Source organism: Podarcis gaigeae (assembly GCF_964106915.1).
Source record: "Podarcis gaigeae genome assembly, chromosome: 8".
Classification (NCBI taxonomy): Eukaryota; Metazoa; Chordata; class Lepidosauria; order Squamata; family Lacertidae; genus Podarcis; species Podarcis gaigeae.
In genome coordinates, this window is record NC_139684.1 from 73,939,205 (window position 1) to 73,957,313 (window position 18,109).

Below are 18,109 nucleotides of genomic sequence, written 5' to 3' on the forward strand. Positions count from 1 at the left end.
CTGCGAGCCTTTCTGAGGGGTACATCTGTTCTAAACAGATAAATAATAAATATATGTCGCTGTCCTCAGAAATTCACATGTCTCTGGATTTTGTGACGCTGTTTTCCAACCCCTTCCCCCGCAAATGGGAATAACACTCATGCTTATCCGTTCCATTTTCGAATCACTTCCTATCAGGCACCCATAAGCAATTTACAGTATAATAAAGCCTAAATAAAACAGTTACAGTTAAAACAATTTTATATATAAAAACAATGTTAAATATATATATAAATAGTTTAAAACAACAGCGGCATGTACATCAATCCACACCCAGAAAGAAACAAACAGAAATAAATGTCTCCTTTTGGAAAGCTTGCTGAAAGAGAAGTTTGCTGAAAGGGCAATAGAGAAGGTGTCTCTCTGATGTGTAAGGGGATTTCCGAAGGGTATGGGGCCACTCACTAAAGGCCTGATTCTGACATCATGCAGAATTTCACATTGCATACCCACTTTGCCATTTCTCCTTAGTCTGGTTAATGAAAAACTTGCACTTTGCACCGAGGTAATGGCTGCTTATTCGCAAGGGGTGTGGTCCATCTGTAATGATGCATTTGCATCGAAGAGCTTTGCTCCAGAACCCAGCTCAGCTTCCAGAGACCTCCAGCAATGTGGCAGATCCTTCTCCTGCTCAGCAGTCTGGGCTGCTGCTTGCTTGGCTCCACAATGCTAATTGCTTCCGTGTGTACCACTAACTGGATTATTCAGCCCACCCTATTCGGCCATTACTATGAAGGGCTCTGGAACTTCTGTATAGCAGAGCAATGTATGAGCCTGAATCGAGATTGGGGTGAGTCTTTCTCTGGTGGCCAGTATGCTAAACTCTTGACGGATGTGGGTGGGGTGTTGTTACCGGATCAGGGCTGGCTCACTGATGAGGCAAGGCAAGGTGCCCACCTTGGGTGCAGAAGCGAAGAGGTGGCACCCACCTCGCCTCCACCTGCCACCCTGCCACCTCCATCCTTGTACCAGATACTGTTCCTGTGCTTTTGACAGCAGCTTAATCTATATGCATCCAGAGTCCATAATGCTTATCTCTAGCCTGTGAAAAAGACATTGCTTGTTAACTCAGATGTGGCGAGCCTCTGGCCCTCCAGATGTTGTGGACTCCAGTCAGCATGGCCATCGATCAGGGATGATGAGAGCTGTGGCCCATCAACATCTGGAGAGCCACGGGTTCCCATCCCGTGGGGAAACCCAGCCAGATCTGTGGGGTATAAATAATAAATTATTATTTTGAATTATGGTGCTGGAGGAGACTCTTAAGGGTCCCATGGACTACAAGAAGATCAAACCTATCCATTCTGAAGGAAATCAGCCCCGAGTGCTCACTGGAAGGACAGATCATGAAGCCGAGGCTCCAATACTTTGGCCACATCATGAGAAGAGAAGACTCCCTGGGAAGGACCCTGATGTTGGCAAAGATTGAGGGCACAAGGAGAAGGGGACGACAGAGGACAAGATGGTTGGACAGTGTTCTCGAAGCTACCAACATGAATCTGATGAAACTGTGGGAGGCAGTGGAAAACAGGACTGCCTGGTGTGCTCTGGTCCATTGAGTCCTGAAGAGTTGGACACGACTAAACAACTAAACAACAACAAAAGTTATAACAATACCAAATACATATCCATATACAGAGATTTCTATACACAGGGGGTAATGGTAGAAGGAAAGCATATCTGATTTTCCAGTATTACTAATTCACTGTTGCTTCTCTTTTGCAGCGTACAAAGTGTTTGTTTTAGGATTCCTGAATGTGGGAACATTTTCTGGATTCTTGTGCAACCTTCTTTCTCCACTCTTGTGGGTGTGTGGAAAGAAGGAGCAGATACGAAGAGCTACCTTCAACTCAACTTTCCTGTCAGGTATTGCAGATACAGAACACCCCCCTCTCCAACTACTCCGATTCTTTTAATATAGCCACGGGTCTTTAAGTATCAAGAATATGATACTTAAGAGCCACTAAGCTCAAACCAGATCCATAAAATTGTTCCTGTTTTGCCCTGCACTGGAGTGCAGGACCCAAACCAATGGCTTCAAGTTACAAGAAAGGAGATTCCAGCTAAACACCAGGAAAAACTTTCTGACAGTAAGAGTGAATGAATGAATTTACTTTATTACAGTCATAGACCAGCATAAGAAAAACATCTAAATAAATAGCATAACAGTATGAATCTAAGCAAATAATTATTAAATAAATGGGAGCGAGAACCATACATAGATTAAAACATATACATAGAATACTTAATTAAGCATAGATAATGAGTGAGTAAAAACTGATAAGAAAAATTAAAAGATCAGTCAACACAGCTATATGGCGTTGGCTTCAGAAGTGCGGGTCTAACAATATGGGCCTTCAGTTTAGGACTGAGTTGTAGCATAGACCATTCTCCATCAGATATCTATCATGGCAATCTGGAAACAGTGGCTCATGTTCTCCTTTCCTGTCCCCTTTGTAAAGATCTGAGGAATAAGATCATCACCCCACTCTTACTTACCATCCCAGGCCGCCCATCTGCAGCTACATTGTTCTTTCTTTCATCAGATCAAAATGATCAGACAACAGCAAAGGTTCCTAGGTTTATTGAGGGTGCAATGAGATTAAGGACTACTATCTGAACGATAATCATGGTCATTTGATTGCCATTTTACCCATTGTTGTCTTTTTAATTGTATATATTGCTTGTTTTATGTTGCTATGGCCGTTGGCTAATGTGAATAAAGTTTATCTATCATGGCAGCACAAAATCTTGTGACTAAATATGTGTGTGATGGCCTGGGATTCAGACTCCGATGCTGAACCTGAGGAATCCCAACCTGCACAGGAGTTCCCGCCTCCAGAACCAGCTGAGCCGGGGCTGGGGCTTGAGCCTGAAGGGTCCTCACCTGTGCTGAGTCTGCTCTGGCCCCTGAGGTGATGGAGGGCCCATTGCCTGCAGGTGCCCCACTCTCAGCCCCGTCAGGGGAAGAGGAGGTTGCCTCTGGATCTGGTAACCCTCCAGCCTCTCCTGAGCTGCAGAGGCTCAGGGCAGAGAGGCAGAGGGAACTACGTTCCCGCTGGAGGAGTGCTCGCCTCCAAGCCAAGAGAGGCGAGTCACCTGCGGACCGGGGCCACCCTATGCCTCGGGACAGATAAAAGGCAGTCAGACCCAGTCCCAGGTTGCGGGAGCAACGTGGTCGCTAGTCTGTTCCTGCCTGCACCCTGTCCTGCTCTTCTGCCAGAGTTTCTGACCCCACCGGACTCCCTGCCTTGGACCCAGCTGCAGCTTTGATGGACAGCCTCCATACCACTGACTTCGGACTGGACTCGGACCTCGCCTCTCGGTAGCCCCCAGGACCAGCACAATGTGACTTCTAGGGTCTTGTCCTGTAGTAATAGGGAGATGTTGTGCTGTTCTGAATGCCCAGGAAATTTATATAAAATGGGTTGGATAAACCTAGTTTGAATGTCTATATAATACTGACAATGAAGAAGGGCATGCTCCATTATTTCCTGCTACCTAGAACCACAGGGGCATTTCCTCTCCTCATGTGGTATCATCCTATAGTGGCTTTCCTGAACTGCTGAAGGGAGGGCCTGACAAAGTGAAAGCCCATCGCTGTTTTGGTATTTCGAGATTAGCTGTGTGTGGCATTTGGGAAGTCAAGTATCTTCTAGTTTCGCTAATTTAAATTTTGGGAGGGACAGTAACAGGTGTTTGACGGTGGAACAGACTCCCTTGGGAAGTTGTGGACTCTCATTCCCTGGAGGATTTTAAGCAGAGGTTGGATGGCTTTAGTTGAGATTCCTGCATTGCAAGAGTTTGGACTAAATGGTTCTCAGGGTCCTTTCCAACTCAAAAATTCTACGATGAGCCCACCAGGCTCAGTATAGCTCAGTTACACTCTTAAAAACAAATTGATCAAAAGACCCAAGTGAATAATATCAACAGCCATTGTAGCACCCTGCTTGTGGTTAACGCTTAGCTGGAATGAAATATTCAACGCAGCAATAGAGAAATTAAAATAATAATTTATTTGTCAGACAAATAAATGAGAGGCACAGTGGTATGGTTACCAAGCTCTGGCCTGGCCTCCTGCCATTCTGGCCAGCACTTATATTTCCTTAATCCAGCCCCCTTGCTCCTCCTTTGGCTGCCTCTGTCCAATCAGCCTGGTTGAAATTCCTATTGGCTGTTGGCTAGAACCAATCACAAAAGATACACCCACTTCCTTCTGTCCTTTTATGGAACACAAAGAGCTATATATTCTTCCATCTATAAATGACAAATAAGTAGTAATATATCTTACATGTGTCTCAACAAGGAATCTTAATTACCAGCTCACCTCTTGCCCTCCTTGCCCTATTGCCTTCCAAAACAGATAGTTAATCTTGAATTTTTATCTTCAACAGATGTCAAGGATCTTGAGTTCACATCAACATTGAAAGATCTCCTTCATTTGAAGGTTTCTAAAGAAAAAGCCTGACAACTATATATCAGGAGTGCTCTATGGCGTCTCCTGTCTGGCAGGGGGGCTAGGCTGGTGGCTGACTTAATTTCAGGATAGTTAAAACTCTTACAACTATATGAAATAAGAATCTAGCATTTCTTAAATCCTTTGCATAATTACATTTAAGCCAATATATTTAATACATTATCATAGGTAGCCTTTTAAAAGGAATAAGGCCTTTGTAAAGTAAAAAAGGAACTCAGTAAAAAAAACAGCTTCAAAAAAGAAGCCTCTTCAGTTTACACCCCTCCTTTCACCCCTCCTTTCCCATTAGCTCTTCCCAACATTTATTGCCCTTTAACTCTCTCAGTTTAAAAAAAGAAACAGCTTTAAAAGATTTCCTTAAAATGCTCTCTTTTTCTGCCAGCTAGATGCCTCTCCATTGCTCTTGGCCTTTTTAACCTTAGGAAGAAGATATGGCTCATTTTACTGGGAGGCACATGGTATCATTTTATTATTTACTCATTCCTAATTATGTTTATCTCTGCTTTTTTATCTTCTGTAACATGTAGGATCAGTGTCCTCGCTCTCAGCCTGTAATTTCCTTTTTTAAGACTTTGAGAATTGTTTTCTGCTATAAATCAGGGGGCCCCCTTGTCTTAGGAGGAAAAACATTGCCAAGGTTTTTTAGTCTTCTGCCTGGCATGAAACATTTGAAAATCTTTAAGATACAGGCCCTGATTGAAATATATAAGCTCTGATAAAAAATGCAGGCTTATGATTAGATGCCTCACCATAAGAATACCTTCTAAGCTAGAACCACAGATCAAAATGCACATCGACATGCCTGGGTAAGCTTCCCTAAGCAGAAAAGTTTTTAGGAGTCTGCTAAATACCGGTATTTCTACCCAGCTTTTCAGGTGAGATTGGCTCAACAGGGTGAGGTAGTGGGGGTGTGGTAGGTAACAGTGCATCTGACAGCTGACTCTGGAAAGAGTCACTATTGACATGCTTCTGTTTGCTTGTTCCTAGTGGTTACTACGTTGATTGGAATGAGTGTGTACACAGGGAAATACACTCGGAGTACACCTCTGGAATACCGTGGGTGGTCCTTCATCTTGGCCTGGTGTAGCTTCTCCGTCTACCTTGTTGCTGGTGAGTGCGACTAGCAGAAATATCCAGGAGACTGAGGTTCCATTCTGATTTGCTTCCATTCTGATAACAAGAGTTCCTCCCCCCATCATTGCATCTGCTATTGTTTCCTGGGATGCTCAATCGCTATATCCTGGGGGAATCAACATGGAGGCCTCCATAGGTTGTGGACTTCAACTCCCATCATCCCTGATGGTCTGGCATGATGCCTGGGTCTGATGGGAGTTGTAGTCCAAATCCTCTGGGTGGCACTACAACAGCTACTTCAGCTATAAACAAACTTGGTTCTCTTATTTGCTTGTTATGTGGCGTCATGGGAAAGGCATCACAGGGAAAGATAGAAACAGATTATGGTGGTAAGCATATCACTTGACATCAACTGGGCTTACTTTGGAGTAAATATGCTGTGGATGAGGCTGCCGATTTCTTTTCTGTTAGAAGAATGGAAGAGAGATCAGCGGTGAAACACCTGCTGTGTAGTATGCAAAATGTCCCAGATTCAATAGCCCCCCAATAGCTGCTTATTTTGGGGGAGGGAAGAGAGAGAGTCTGCATTTCCAAAAAAGGAATAAAGCATGGCCCAGATTTGTATAAAAATTGCATGTGTGAATATATGGCAAGGGAGGTGGAAGGTATGGTAAAAAGGAGTGTGAGAAATCTAATAAATAATAATAAATGCTTTCATTTTTAAAGTAATTTTAATTGGTTTTCATAAATGTGCAACAAAATGTAGCTAGATAACTAAGCATAACATAATCTCACCAGTGACCAGTTTTCATGTCTTTATAATATTTGTTCCTCTTTTAGCTTTCCTTCGGGTTTCTCCCTTATTGTTCGGTCAGGGTCGTGCAGATACCTCCATCTTCCAGAAGTCATCTCCTCCAACTGAAGTATCAGCAATTACCAACGGTCGCGACAACAAGATTTGTAGTAATGAGGCTGATGAAATATCTTCCACGTAGACCCTTTTGGTTCATATATAAAATAAGTGGCCACCAGATGGAATAAAAGGATTCATTTTCCTGTTTTCCTTTCAGTACTATTACATTATCAGTAATTTTCTAAGCTATAGCCAGCTTCCATACATTTCTATACCACAGGTCTACTCCCAAATCCTGTAGATTTCAACACGTTTTGGCAATGGATAGCCTTGCTGCAACAAGCAAAATTTCAGGAGTTCTCTTCTTTTAATGGACTTATTGGACCTTCAGAAATTGACAATGAACACAACTGTGGGGTAAATCAATTTCTTCTCATGAAATATGAGAAAATTCTGAGTATATCCCCCCCCCTCAAAAAAATTGTATTTTGATGTCAGGGACTGGGTAGAGGAGGAATGGTGGAGACCGCCTCCCCAGCCTGACCCTTCCAGAGAAGAAGAAGACAGTTCAGAATTACAACAGGGGTTTGAGGGAGGTCACAGCTCAGAGGAAGATGAGGGGGAAAGTTGGGAAATAATGGGAGATGAGGAGGAGACAGAGCCGGAGCAGTTGGTTGACATGTTATCACTAGAAAGCATTCTAGACCCACCATCTCCCAGAACCCGGCGAGCCTTAAAAGTAGGAGAGCAAAGAGCTCGAAGACAGAGGGCCCTTAGTGCTACCCATAGAAAGGATGACAAATGAGGAAGTGGGAGAGAAGGGGAGGGGAGATTTACCCAGGACAACACCATTATTCCAAGAGGCAGCATTTCCAATCCTCTCTCTGTGAATATTGAATAAAAAGCAATTGATAAGAACTTTTCATTGTCCTATCTGTTCCTGGCGACCTGCCTTGGGGGTTGGATCCACTGCCGCCTGACGGCTGGGCAGCCCCACCGCAAGTGGTGGTACGATTGCAATCTCTGCACCACGTTGATACTGTTCCAGAAGTAATATGGGACAACTGCACTGGTGTTCTATAGATGCAAGTGGAGAAATAGCCACTACATAGTAAATAGAAATACAATATATCTCACCACAGTGAGGAGGGCAATGACCAGATGAGCTGTGTAAACTTGCTCAATTTACTGTTGAAAGCGCTCACTGTGAGTGGGCAGCTTCAAGCCCTCCTCCTCACTTTCCTTTCATGGTGTTCTTTAAAAAGAAAAATTGAAGCCAATAAATCAAATCCATACAATAACAATAATAGTGTTCTTTAAATGTAAAGCCGTCTTGAACTGGTCAGCCTTCAAAACAGAGGATATCTTCAAATAGAGCAACTGTATTCCGTGACGTAGGACATGCAGCAATCCCGCCCCTACTGCTAAAAGAAACACAGGTAACAGGATTTGAAAATAAAATAAAATAAAAACTGTCCAGTAGCACCTTATAGACAAGTTTGTTCTGGGTATAAGCTTTCGTGTGCATGCACACTTCTTCAGATACACTGAAACAGAAGTCACCAGACCCTTGTATATAGTGGGAGGGTGGGGTGGGGTATTTCTCAGAAGGGTAGTAGGAGATGGGTGATTGACTCAATCAGTATGGTAAACCTGTTGACGACTGTTAATGACTGCAATTAGTCCTACAGGAAAAAGCAAGGGATAGTATGCAGATGACCAAAAATAGAATCCAATATCTCTATTCAGACCAGGTCTCTCCATTGTTTTCAGTTTGGTAATAATTTGTAATTCAGCAACATTGTTATATGCCATCATATGCCAGCAGTGCCCTTCAGCTCTCTATAGTGGACAAACAGGCCAAACCCTACACCAAAGGATAAATGGACATAAATCTGACATCAGAAATCACAAGACAGAGAAACCAGTAGGAGAACACTTCAGTCTCCCAGGACATTCAATACAAGATCTCAAAGCAGCTGTCTTATTACAAAAGAATTTCAGAAATAGACCTGAAAGAGAAGTTGCTGAATTTACCATACCCATTGAGCCAATCACCCATCTCCTACTATCCTTTGCAGTGGATTTGCTCCAAGCTTAGGAAGGGCAGAGGCTAGACCCTAACACAGTGTGACAAGCCCTTCCTTCTGATCCCAGAGAATGACCCATCAGCGGTAAGAAGAACACACTCTGCACATGCTCAGACAGAGTATTTATTATAACTTTAGATATTCCAGGGATGAGCACTAGTGGATTCAAAAGGAGAGTTCTGGAGGAGGCCGGTGACAGCAGCCACTGAGAAGCTCAGGGCAATGCTCAGCCGCGGCTGTGCTAGAGGGAAAAATCATGACATTCCTTGATCGAATCAGAAGCTGGGATGGCTTCTGTAATTCTGGGAGTGTCCCGGGGAAATTGGGACAGTTGAAGGGTATGCATCATTTGTCTAATGAAAAGATAAGGGCCTAAGGGAACAATGGTACTTGTCAGCTTGGAACAGCATTTCATAAATGAGTGAAAGGTCAACAAGATATTGACAGCTGCTAATGCCAGCCTGAGAAAATATGTCACACGCAGCAGCACTCGGTTCTCAACCTTCCATGTGTCTTATCAACAAGGCTCAGCTCTTTGCTGGAGACTTTCAACCCCCAACACGTGAGAGGCTGCAGCGACAGGTGTGTGCAGGTGGGGCCAATGGCTTCCCAGCTTCTCTCTCCCTTGTGTGATGTATCAAGCTGACTGGGGAGGCGTAACCATGAAATAGGTGATAACAACTGCCAGAAAGCAAGAGCAGTACATTAGGCAATCCAAGGGCCGTGAACCCTGCTGCCAAACTGCTTGGAGCCCGTTTTGTTGGCAAGATGCCTTCTGCTATAAAGATCTGATAAGGGGTAGGGGAACTTTTCTGGCTGGATCCTGAGCTTCCTATCCCTGGCTAGCTGCTTTGACAGGTGGGAGCCAGATCAACCACCTGTCTAGTGCTCAATATCACGATACCAGGTGGAAATTGGGAACGGGCTCACTCTTAGCATTGATCAGGAGGTTGAAACTGACAGCAAGCCTCCCCCGGCCCCAGCTGTACTATGGGGTTCCCTAGCACAGCAGATCCCAGTGGGGATCGCTGTCAGTGCTGTTCCTTTATAGCCATGTTTTTATATGCCCCAGACCTGACACATGTGGGGCAGCTGGGGGTGGTTTGTAGAAAACAGCCTCGTGGGTCGAGTTTAGCACTCCTGCCGGGTCTAATTTGTCTCATGGACTGGAGGTTAACCATGTTTAATAATTTGTTGTTGTTGTTGTTGTTGTTGTTGTTGTTGGCTGGACCATAAAGAAGGCCGATTGCCGAAGAATTGATGCTTTTGAATTATGGTGCTGGAGGAGACTCTTGAGAGTCCCATGGACTGCAAGAAGATCAAACGCATCCATTCTTAAGGAAATTAGCCCTGAGTGCTCACTGGAAGGATTGATCGTGAAGCTGAGGCTCCAATACTTTGGCCACCTCATGAGAAGAGAAGACTCCCTGGAAAAGACCCTGATGTTGGGAAAGATGGAGGGCACAAGGAGAAGGGGACAACAGAGGACGAGATGGTTGGACAGTGTTCTCGAAGCTACCAGTATGAGTCTGACCAAACTGCGGGAGGCAGTGGAAGACAGGAGTGCCTGGCGTGCTCTGGTCCATGGGGTCACAAAGAGCTGGACACGACTAAACAACATTATTATTATTATTATTATTATTATTATTATTATTATTATGTCTGCCCTGCTACCAACACATAGTGGTTTAAGGAAAGGAAGAGGGAACAGGATGGAAAGTCCCAATTCATATCGTTCCAGTGACTTTCCTTTGCACCATATGGGCCAACTGTACATATGTCTGACTTTGAAAAACTTTGCACTTTGTACGCAGCTAATGATAGCTTGCATCACACACACCAGGGATATTCCTTGTGCTTAATATCTTTGCTGCTTCCTGTTCCTTTTCCTCACTCTTGCCTGCGGTGTTCCTATGCGATAGCACCAAAGAGCTTTGACTAGTTCTGCAGTTCTGCCGCCTAAAGATCCAGCTTAAGAAGACCGCCGGCAATGTGGCAAGTCCCTTTTCTCAGATTTGTCTGCCTGGGTCTTCTAACACTCAGCACGGCGATGCTACTTACTGCTATGTTTACTGGGCCCTGGGTTGTTTGGCCTTCCATTTTCGGACCTGCTTATGAAGACCTCTTAAAGCAGTGTTTCCTATCAACCTGCACATCCCTGGAGCGAGATTGGGGTAAGTGGCTGGTTGGTGACAATTACTCCAAACACCTTGGATGAAATGCCCCCATCTAGGGCAGCATGCACTCCAACATTTCTCTGATGAAAATAGAGATCCCACCCACCTGACTGGGTTGCCCCAGCCACTCTGGGTGGCTTCCAACATACATAAAAACATAATAAAACATTAAATATTTTTTTTAAAAAAATCTTCCCTATACAGGGCTGCCTTCAGATGTCTTCTATAGGTTGTATATATAGTTACTTATCTTCTTGGCTTGGGGGGGGGGGTTTTGCATAACTCCATACCCTCCAACATTTATCCGATTAAAATAGGGACGTCCAAAGTAAAGCAGGACATTCCAGGATCAAATTAGAAACTAGGATGGCTTCTGTAAATTGGATTACTATCTTTCGAAAATGGGGACACTTGGAGGGTATGGGTTTGTCAACTTTTCTTCTTCTTCTTGCCAGTCGCTGCTCCTCTGTTTTTTAACAGCAGCTAGATCTAGATCTTATCTTATATCCCTGTTCAGGGAAGTTTTTAATGTGTGACATTTTAATGTATTTTTAATCTTTGTTGGAAGCTGCCCAAAGTGGCTGGGGAAACCCAGCCAGATGGGCGGGGTACAAATAAATTATTATTATTATTATTATTATTATTATTATTATTATTATTTACAGTGGTAGCTGCAGTTGTGCATGGAATCCGTTCTGGAGCTCTGGTCGGATCCTGAGGAATCCGCAACCAGAGGTGCTGCTTCTGTTTTTGTTTTTTTAAATAATTTTTTATTAACCGGCCAATCAAATCAAATTGAATCACATCACATAAATTCCGAATTACAAAGCCGAATTTTAAATTTTGTTGGGGGGACCCATATTTCAAGATCCGAAGGGGGATTCTGATCATCTTCTTGCTACTGCGTTAATGTCCAAATCAGTCCAAACAGAGTTCATAATTCTATCCAGTCTTATCTTGCTGTTTCCACATCACATCTTGTTCATATATTTTCTCTTTTTTCTTTATGATCTCTTCTGATAGTCTCCTTAGGCCGATAAACACCAATAATAATCCTGTGTGAATTTTTCCGTTCTTCCAATCCTCAAATCGAGATGGTTTCCATATATCATCGCCTTCATAGATAACATCACTCTTTCCATCATTAATCTCGCAAAACTGTCGCTCTTAAGTCCCTCTGAGGAATTTCACCCACAATATAAAAACAGCTCTATTTCTCTCTTTCTCCTCCCAGACTCAAGACCTCCGACAGAACTTCCCAATATGGCAACGGCATTTTTAACTGTGTCATTCCAAAGCTGTTATACATTCCACGCTCTTCTTAAAACATGCTTTGGTTCGAAAGTGTATCTCCACACAGCCTTAAATCCACAGCTTAAGTCCTTAAAATGACATTTCTGACTCGGGAGGGGAGGGGATTCTTGTTTAATCACATAAGGAAAGAAAGGAAAGTTTTTTCCCCCTCCCCCATCAGTCATTTGCCATACCAAGTCTTGGCGTATCCTCTCATGATTTAATCTTGTCTTGTTTTATCAGAGATCTCTCCTGTTAGCAGTCTTTACTCCCCCTCCTTCCTTGAAATATGTGCATTCCTTCACCCAAATTGTTTCTTTTGAAGTTCTTGCAGCTAGTGGCGAGGATCAGAGACAGCGTCCAGGACACCGAAATCCCACAGGAGGGCTTTGTGCCTAGTGCCCCCATCCCCACAAATTCGGGGGTGGTATAGGGCACAGCAGGCAAGGCAGTCCCCCCCACCATCCGGGGGGGGGGGGTAGGGAGGCTAATTACTCCCATCATAGCCTCCAAATTACCTCGTGTGGGTCGGAGAGATGTTATTGTCAGCCATCTTCCGATGCGCCCCCTAGTGGCCCCCCCAGAGGTGCTGCTTCTGTGCATGGTGCATAGAGCGCTTCCGTGCATGTGGAGAAACTCAGAAAAATACTTCTGGGTTTGCCACTTTCGCATCCTGAAGGATACACAACCGGAGATGTGTATGTCCAGAGGTACCACTATATATGTCATCTCCATGTCAAACAGAGCGCCCTTTGCTAATAATTCCTGCATATAAAGCTCGTCTCAAATGCACACAAGCAATTTCTAGCCTTCTCCTCCTGTTTCTTCTTCCTGGGTTTGAGCTAACGCAGAATCTCCCTTTCTCATGTGAGATAAATGTAATCCTGTGGCTAATTTCAGGACATGCTCAGTCCTCGGTAAAAGGGGAGGGAGAGGTAATGCCTGGAAGCAATTGACTCTGGAGATGAAAGGTAGTCACACCCACACCAGACATTTAAAGCACTCGTAACAAACTACAGTTCCCAGGATTCTTTGGGGTAGGGGGAAGCCACAACGGTTAAAGTGCTTTAAAGAGTGCTTTAAATGTACATGATGCTGTAGCATACTAGACTCATAAATTAACTTTGCAAAAGGGAAGGACAAAAACAAGCTCCCCCTCCCAAGAAATTCCAGAGCATTGGTGCCACATGATGACGATGATTACTGTTGTTTCTCTTTTGCAGTGTACAATGTCACTGTCATAGGATTCCTTGTGCTTGGGGCAACCGATGGAGCCATTCTGGTTGTTGTTTTCATGTGTCTCTCCATCTGCAAGAAAAGCAAGAGGGTGAACAAGTTAATGAACAAACATGGCGCCGTGCCAGGTATTTCAGTCACTGAATATCCCCTTCTGCCCAGTTCGGGGTAGATTTTCCTGACCCGTCATGCTCAGGAAGTTTCTAGGTGGGCCTGAACTGTATCTCCACTGTTGGAGGTGACCTGCTTCTGAACACCAGTTGCTGGAAACCATGGAAGTGCCTATTTGATCTCACATCCGATTTGTAGTTTTTGTCATCTGGTTGGCCACGATGAGAACAGGATTCTGAATTGGATTTGTCATCGGCCTGATCCAGCGGGCTTGTCTTACATAATGTTAGCATTGCAAGTTGTATACTTCTGCCATGTTGTGGGTGGAGGATGGCTCCAACAATTTTTCCTAATCTGATAATGCTTGCAAAAATCCCAAAACAAAACCCTAATGCATAATCTCCTAATCTGTGATGCCTGGTTATTATTGCTCTTCTTTTTCTTCTTTTTTAAAGCACTAATTACACTCTGAAGATTGGCACAAACAGTAATGTCCAGATTGATAGTGGAGCAACTTAGGTGTATTATGTGAGAATCGTTGTGGGTTGTATTCAACAAACCTTTACTCAAGAGTAGACCCATTGAAATTAACTCCGAGTTGTAAACCACTTTTTTAAAACAACAACTACAACACCAAAGCAGTGTATAAATTCAAATAACTAAATAAATAAAAGACTAACCTAGGTCCATTAATTTCAGCTTTTAGTTGTATTTCTAATTACATTTAATAAATTTTCAAAAATTTCACATATACATTCCAATGCATAATATTTTTTTTCTTTTGCTTGGTTGACTTCCCACCCTATTTCCCATGGTGTTTTTTTTTTACTCCCCCTTGCTGCACCCTGTCTTCCCTCTCTTATAACAATCATACAATAATCTCTAAATCCTTCTGATGCTCATAGTTTAAATCCTGCTTGCGAATTCATTGTACTGTAATATTTCTTTAAATAGTCCAGTACAGTGGTGCCTCGCAAGACGAAAAGAATCTGTTCCGCAAGTCTCTTCGTCTTGCGGTTTTTTCGTCTTGCGAAGCAAGCCCATTAGCGGCTTAGCGGCTTAGTGGCTTAGCGTTATTAGCGGCTTAGCGGGCTTAGCGGATCAGCTGATAAGCGGCAGCGGATCCGCTGTTAAGCGACTTAGCGGCTTAGCGGATCAGCTGTTAAGCGACTTAGCGACTTGGGAAAAAGGGGGGGGGGAGGAAAAAACCCCGCAGGAACTTGCAAGACATTTTCGTCTTGCGAAGCAAGCCCATAGGAAATTTGTTTTGCGAAGCACCTCCAAAACGGAAAACCCTTTCGTCTAGCGGGTTTTCCGTCTTGCGAGGCCTTCGTCTTGCGGGGCACCACTGTAATTTCTATGGCTCTGCTCTGAGTAAATGTTAGTTGAATACCAACCACCCTGTGCCATTAAAAAAATTGGGGGGGGGGATGATTATAGGCTCCTGTGGGTCCAAAGTACTCAGCCACCATATAAGATTATTTGCAGCGCTTCTGCATAGTTGGTTGCTTTGGCCTTGACTCCCTTCAAGCAGCTCCCAATGCTGGAATGGGGATGGGGAAGAGCAGGGTAAGAAGACGGCAAGGTGGGGGGCAGCAGCCCCACCATTGTGCACACACCCAAGTGCGGCTGCTGCTGGCAACCAAGAACAACTCTCAGAACAATGCCATCGTACCCCTCCTGCCCAAAGAACACAGTGCCACTTCTGAGAGGATCCCAATGCTTCAATCTCATGAGTTGCCTTTTCTGAGCATCAGCTGGACTCCATCACTTCCAGTGGGAGATGTCTTTTTGTGTCTCGGTGTGAGTCACTGGACGTCCTGCTTTCAGCTGGAAGGTTCACCCAGGACCATGACTTGTGCAAAACCAGGGCAGGTTGAGCTTCCTCTTGGGACAGGTCATTTGGGCACTTGCCTGCTTTAAAAGCAAACCTATGAAGTGTGCCACCTCTGACCATGTGTACCTGTGCCTTTCTGGTTTATCCACAAATGACAATTGGAATGTCCAGCTTCCCCTATATCTGCATCATTGGTTGACTGGACAGGACAACAGGGCAGCAGTCTGTAGTGAGTCAGGAGGCACCAAAAAAGCAATGAGGACCAGAGGACGAGGCAGGATTCACGAGGCGTCAGATTAGAAACCAAGCCCCAAGAGCAAGACCTGACCCACCAGATCTCAGGTAGAACTTGGTCACTCATGCAGAATCCCTTAGCCTCCTTATACTCCTTCCTTCCCAGGAGGAATCGGTAGCCATCTTGGAAGGCGTCAGCCCAGCAGCTGCTGTACTGAGAAACTGCAGTGATGCAGCTCGCCACACGGGGCAATGGTCAGCATTTCCCAACAGGGACAGAGTGGGGCAGGGCAACTGTGTAAACTAAGGGGTATTATGAATACTCCTCTATTTACTCCTTCCTAGTGGTCGCTACGTTGATAGGAATGTCTGTATATACTGGGAAATACACTCCACAAGTTCCTGTGAATAACCGTGGGTGGTCCTTCTTCATGGCTTGGTCTTGCTTTCCGCTTTTCTTCATTGCCGGTGAGTTAAACAAAGATTGGGGGGGTGGGGTGGGGGACTTAGACTTGCATCTCTTGGAAGGGGCATGGAGCCCATGGCTTCCTTCTGGAAGTGGGGGCATTTCTTGAGAGGGCCTTCTTGTTCGTTGAGAGGAAAAGATAGGCATTCCCTGGACGCCGTTACCTCTTGAGCTTTTGCAAATTTGGGGGTTCCGCCTAGTCAAGTGACACCTCTCTCTTGCATGCAGGGGTTGTTCAGGTTGGTTAGAGAATTGTGACAAAAATAGCAACAGAACCAGACCTTGTGAGCTTCTCTTACTCACCCTGTGTCTGGAACGGGAATCAGTTCCAGGAATACATTTTGTATCTGCTGCTACTGTAGCTTTCAGTCCCCTGATGATGGCATAGTCAAATATGTATATTATGTAAGTTACTGCATTTCGCCACACACTGGGCACACTGAATAAAATAGTTTCTGGTGGGAGATGAACTGCAGCAGAGAAGGAAGTGTACCGCATGCGATGAATACTGGGTGGAAGGAAAATGGCGCCTTCTTACATCCCTAGGGCTATTTGGGTGGCATAAGGATAAATGCTTACTGCCTGAACTTTGGAACTGGAGGAAATTTTTTCCTCTCCCCCCTGACATTCTGACAAACATTTCTCTCTCACACACAGCTATAGGAATCCTGTTTTATCAAGTGTACCAAGAAATAGAAGAAGAACAGCTTGAGGACAATGTTGTACCCCAAGGCATGCCAAACAGCAGCTATTCCTTGGAAACGTAAGGGGCTAAAGGCTGAGCTTTCTCAGCATGGATGTGGAATGCATCCAGAATTATTTGCAATTTATTCTCGCCCCCACACCGCCACCGCCACTGAAGATTTGGAAGTTTAAAGTTACTTACTTCTTGCATTCTTATTCTTCTTCCCTGAATTAAATATGCATAGGAATTCTCTGTCATTCTGTTCATAGATCCAAATTTTGTAGACTTTGCAGCAGGTTTCAGCTCCTTTGCATCTCTCTTAAACACATGTATTAATGTAAATATAACATTATGGAGACTTCGGGGATCCCTTGCTGATGCTGGCCTTAGGTTCCAAGCTCCCCAATGTGGCTGCAAAGCATCAGGTGGCAGAATTTGTCATCCGATGTGATTATGTGTATGGGGCAGGTACCCACATTGAGGCATCTGATCAAGGCCTGTATTTTAAAATGAGCTTAAAGATTTGCAAATGTTTCATGCCAGGCAGAAAACCAGCTGGCTAAGGACTTTGGCAGTTGTTTATCCTCCTGGACAAGGGCCCCCCTGATTTATAGTAGTAGCAGGAGACAGGTTTCTCAAGGTTGTAAAAGGGAAATACAGGCTGGGAGCAAAGGTTACACTGACCCTACATATTACAGAATACAGTCAAGCTGCAAAAACACTAAATAAGAGTTGGTAAATAGTAAGATCTCTGTTTAGATAGAGCTTAATACCACGAGCCATCTGTTTTAGCCATTTGTTTTGGAATGTAGGGGCAACAGGGCAACAGGGGCAAAAGGTGATCTGGTAATTAAGGTGCCTTGTTGAGGCAAATGTAAGATATATGGCTACTTGTCTGCCGTTTATGGATAGAAGGAAATATAGCTCTTTGTCTCCCATAAAAGGTAATAGGAAATGGGTGTATCTTTTATGATTGGTTCTAGCAAACAGCCAATAGGAATTTCAACCAGGCTGATTGGACAGAGGCAGCCAAAGGAGGAGCAAGGGGGCTGGGCTGAGGAAATATAAGTGCTGGCCATCAGGGCTGGAGGGCAGGCAGAGCTTTGGTAACCATATACCACTGTGCCTATCATTTATTTGTCTGACAAATAAATTATTATTTTAATTTCTCTATTGCTGCGTTGAATATTTCATTCCAGCTAAGCATTAACCACAAGCAGGGTGCTACACCATGGCTTGAAAGGAGCAATAAGGAGCTTAAAGTGGGGCCTTTTGCTCATTTGCTGGAACAAGGTGCACTCCCCCCCAGCCATCAGCGCATGGGCAGTGGTGTGGAATGTTTTCCACTGGGAGCAGTCAAATACAACATTCTTTGTTTTCCTAGAGTGGACATGCAAGGGAATGTTTGGTACAGCCAGTTGAAACTTCCTGTTCTTCCTGGCCTGGAGCATCCTTACTTGCATATGACTAATGGGTGGGCGTGACCTTTCCAGACCTGGTGAAAGGACAAGGCATGCTGTCTCTCTCTCTCTCTCTC

At 44.4% G+C, this 18,109-nt stretch overlaps 2 protein-coding genes across 3 annotated transcripts; both read left to right on the plus strand.

The window, feature by feature from the left end:
* Positions 1-562: 562 nt before the first annotated feature.
* On the plus strand, positions 563-7,361 carry LOC310851727 (uncharacterized protein). The gene is made up of 4 exons (XM_083754390.1): positions 563-829; positions 1,765-1,905; positions 5,504-5,626; positions 6,431-7,361. The coding sequence occupies exons 1-4, from the start codon at positions 649-651 to the stop codon at positions 6,583-6,585; spliced, it is 600 nt and encodes a 199-aa protein (XP_083610516.1). The 5' UTR covers positions 563-648; the 3' UTR covers positions 6,586-7,361.
* A 2,900-nt stretch (positions 7,362-10,261) lies between these two features.
* On the plus strand, positions 10,262-17,745 carry LOC310851744 (uncharacterized protein). 2 transcript variants are annotated; one of them, XM_083754415.1, is made up of 5 exons: positions 10,262-10,707; positions 11,376-11,445; positions 13,227-13,367; positions 15,767-15,889; positions 16,545-17,745. In XM_083754415.1, the coding sequence occupies exons 2-5, from the start codon at positions 11,394-11,396 to the stop codon at positions 16,652-16,654; spliced, it is 426 nt and encodes a 141-aa protein (XP_083610541.1). In that variant the 5' UTR covers positions 10,262-10,707; positions 11,376-11,393; the 3' UTR covers positions 16,655-17,745. The 2 variants fall into 2 exon arrangements, with proteins under 2 accessions (XP_083610541.1, XP_083610540.1); XM_083754414.1 differs by lacking the exon at positions 11,376-11,445 and having other exon boundaries at positions 10,273-10,707.
* The last annotated feature ends 364 nt before the right edge of the window (positions 17,746-18,109 follow it).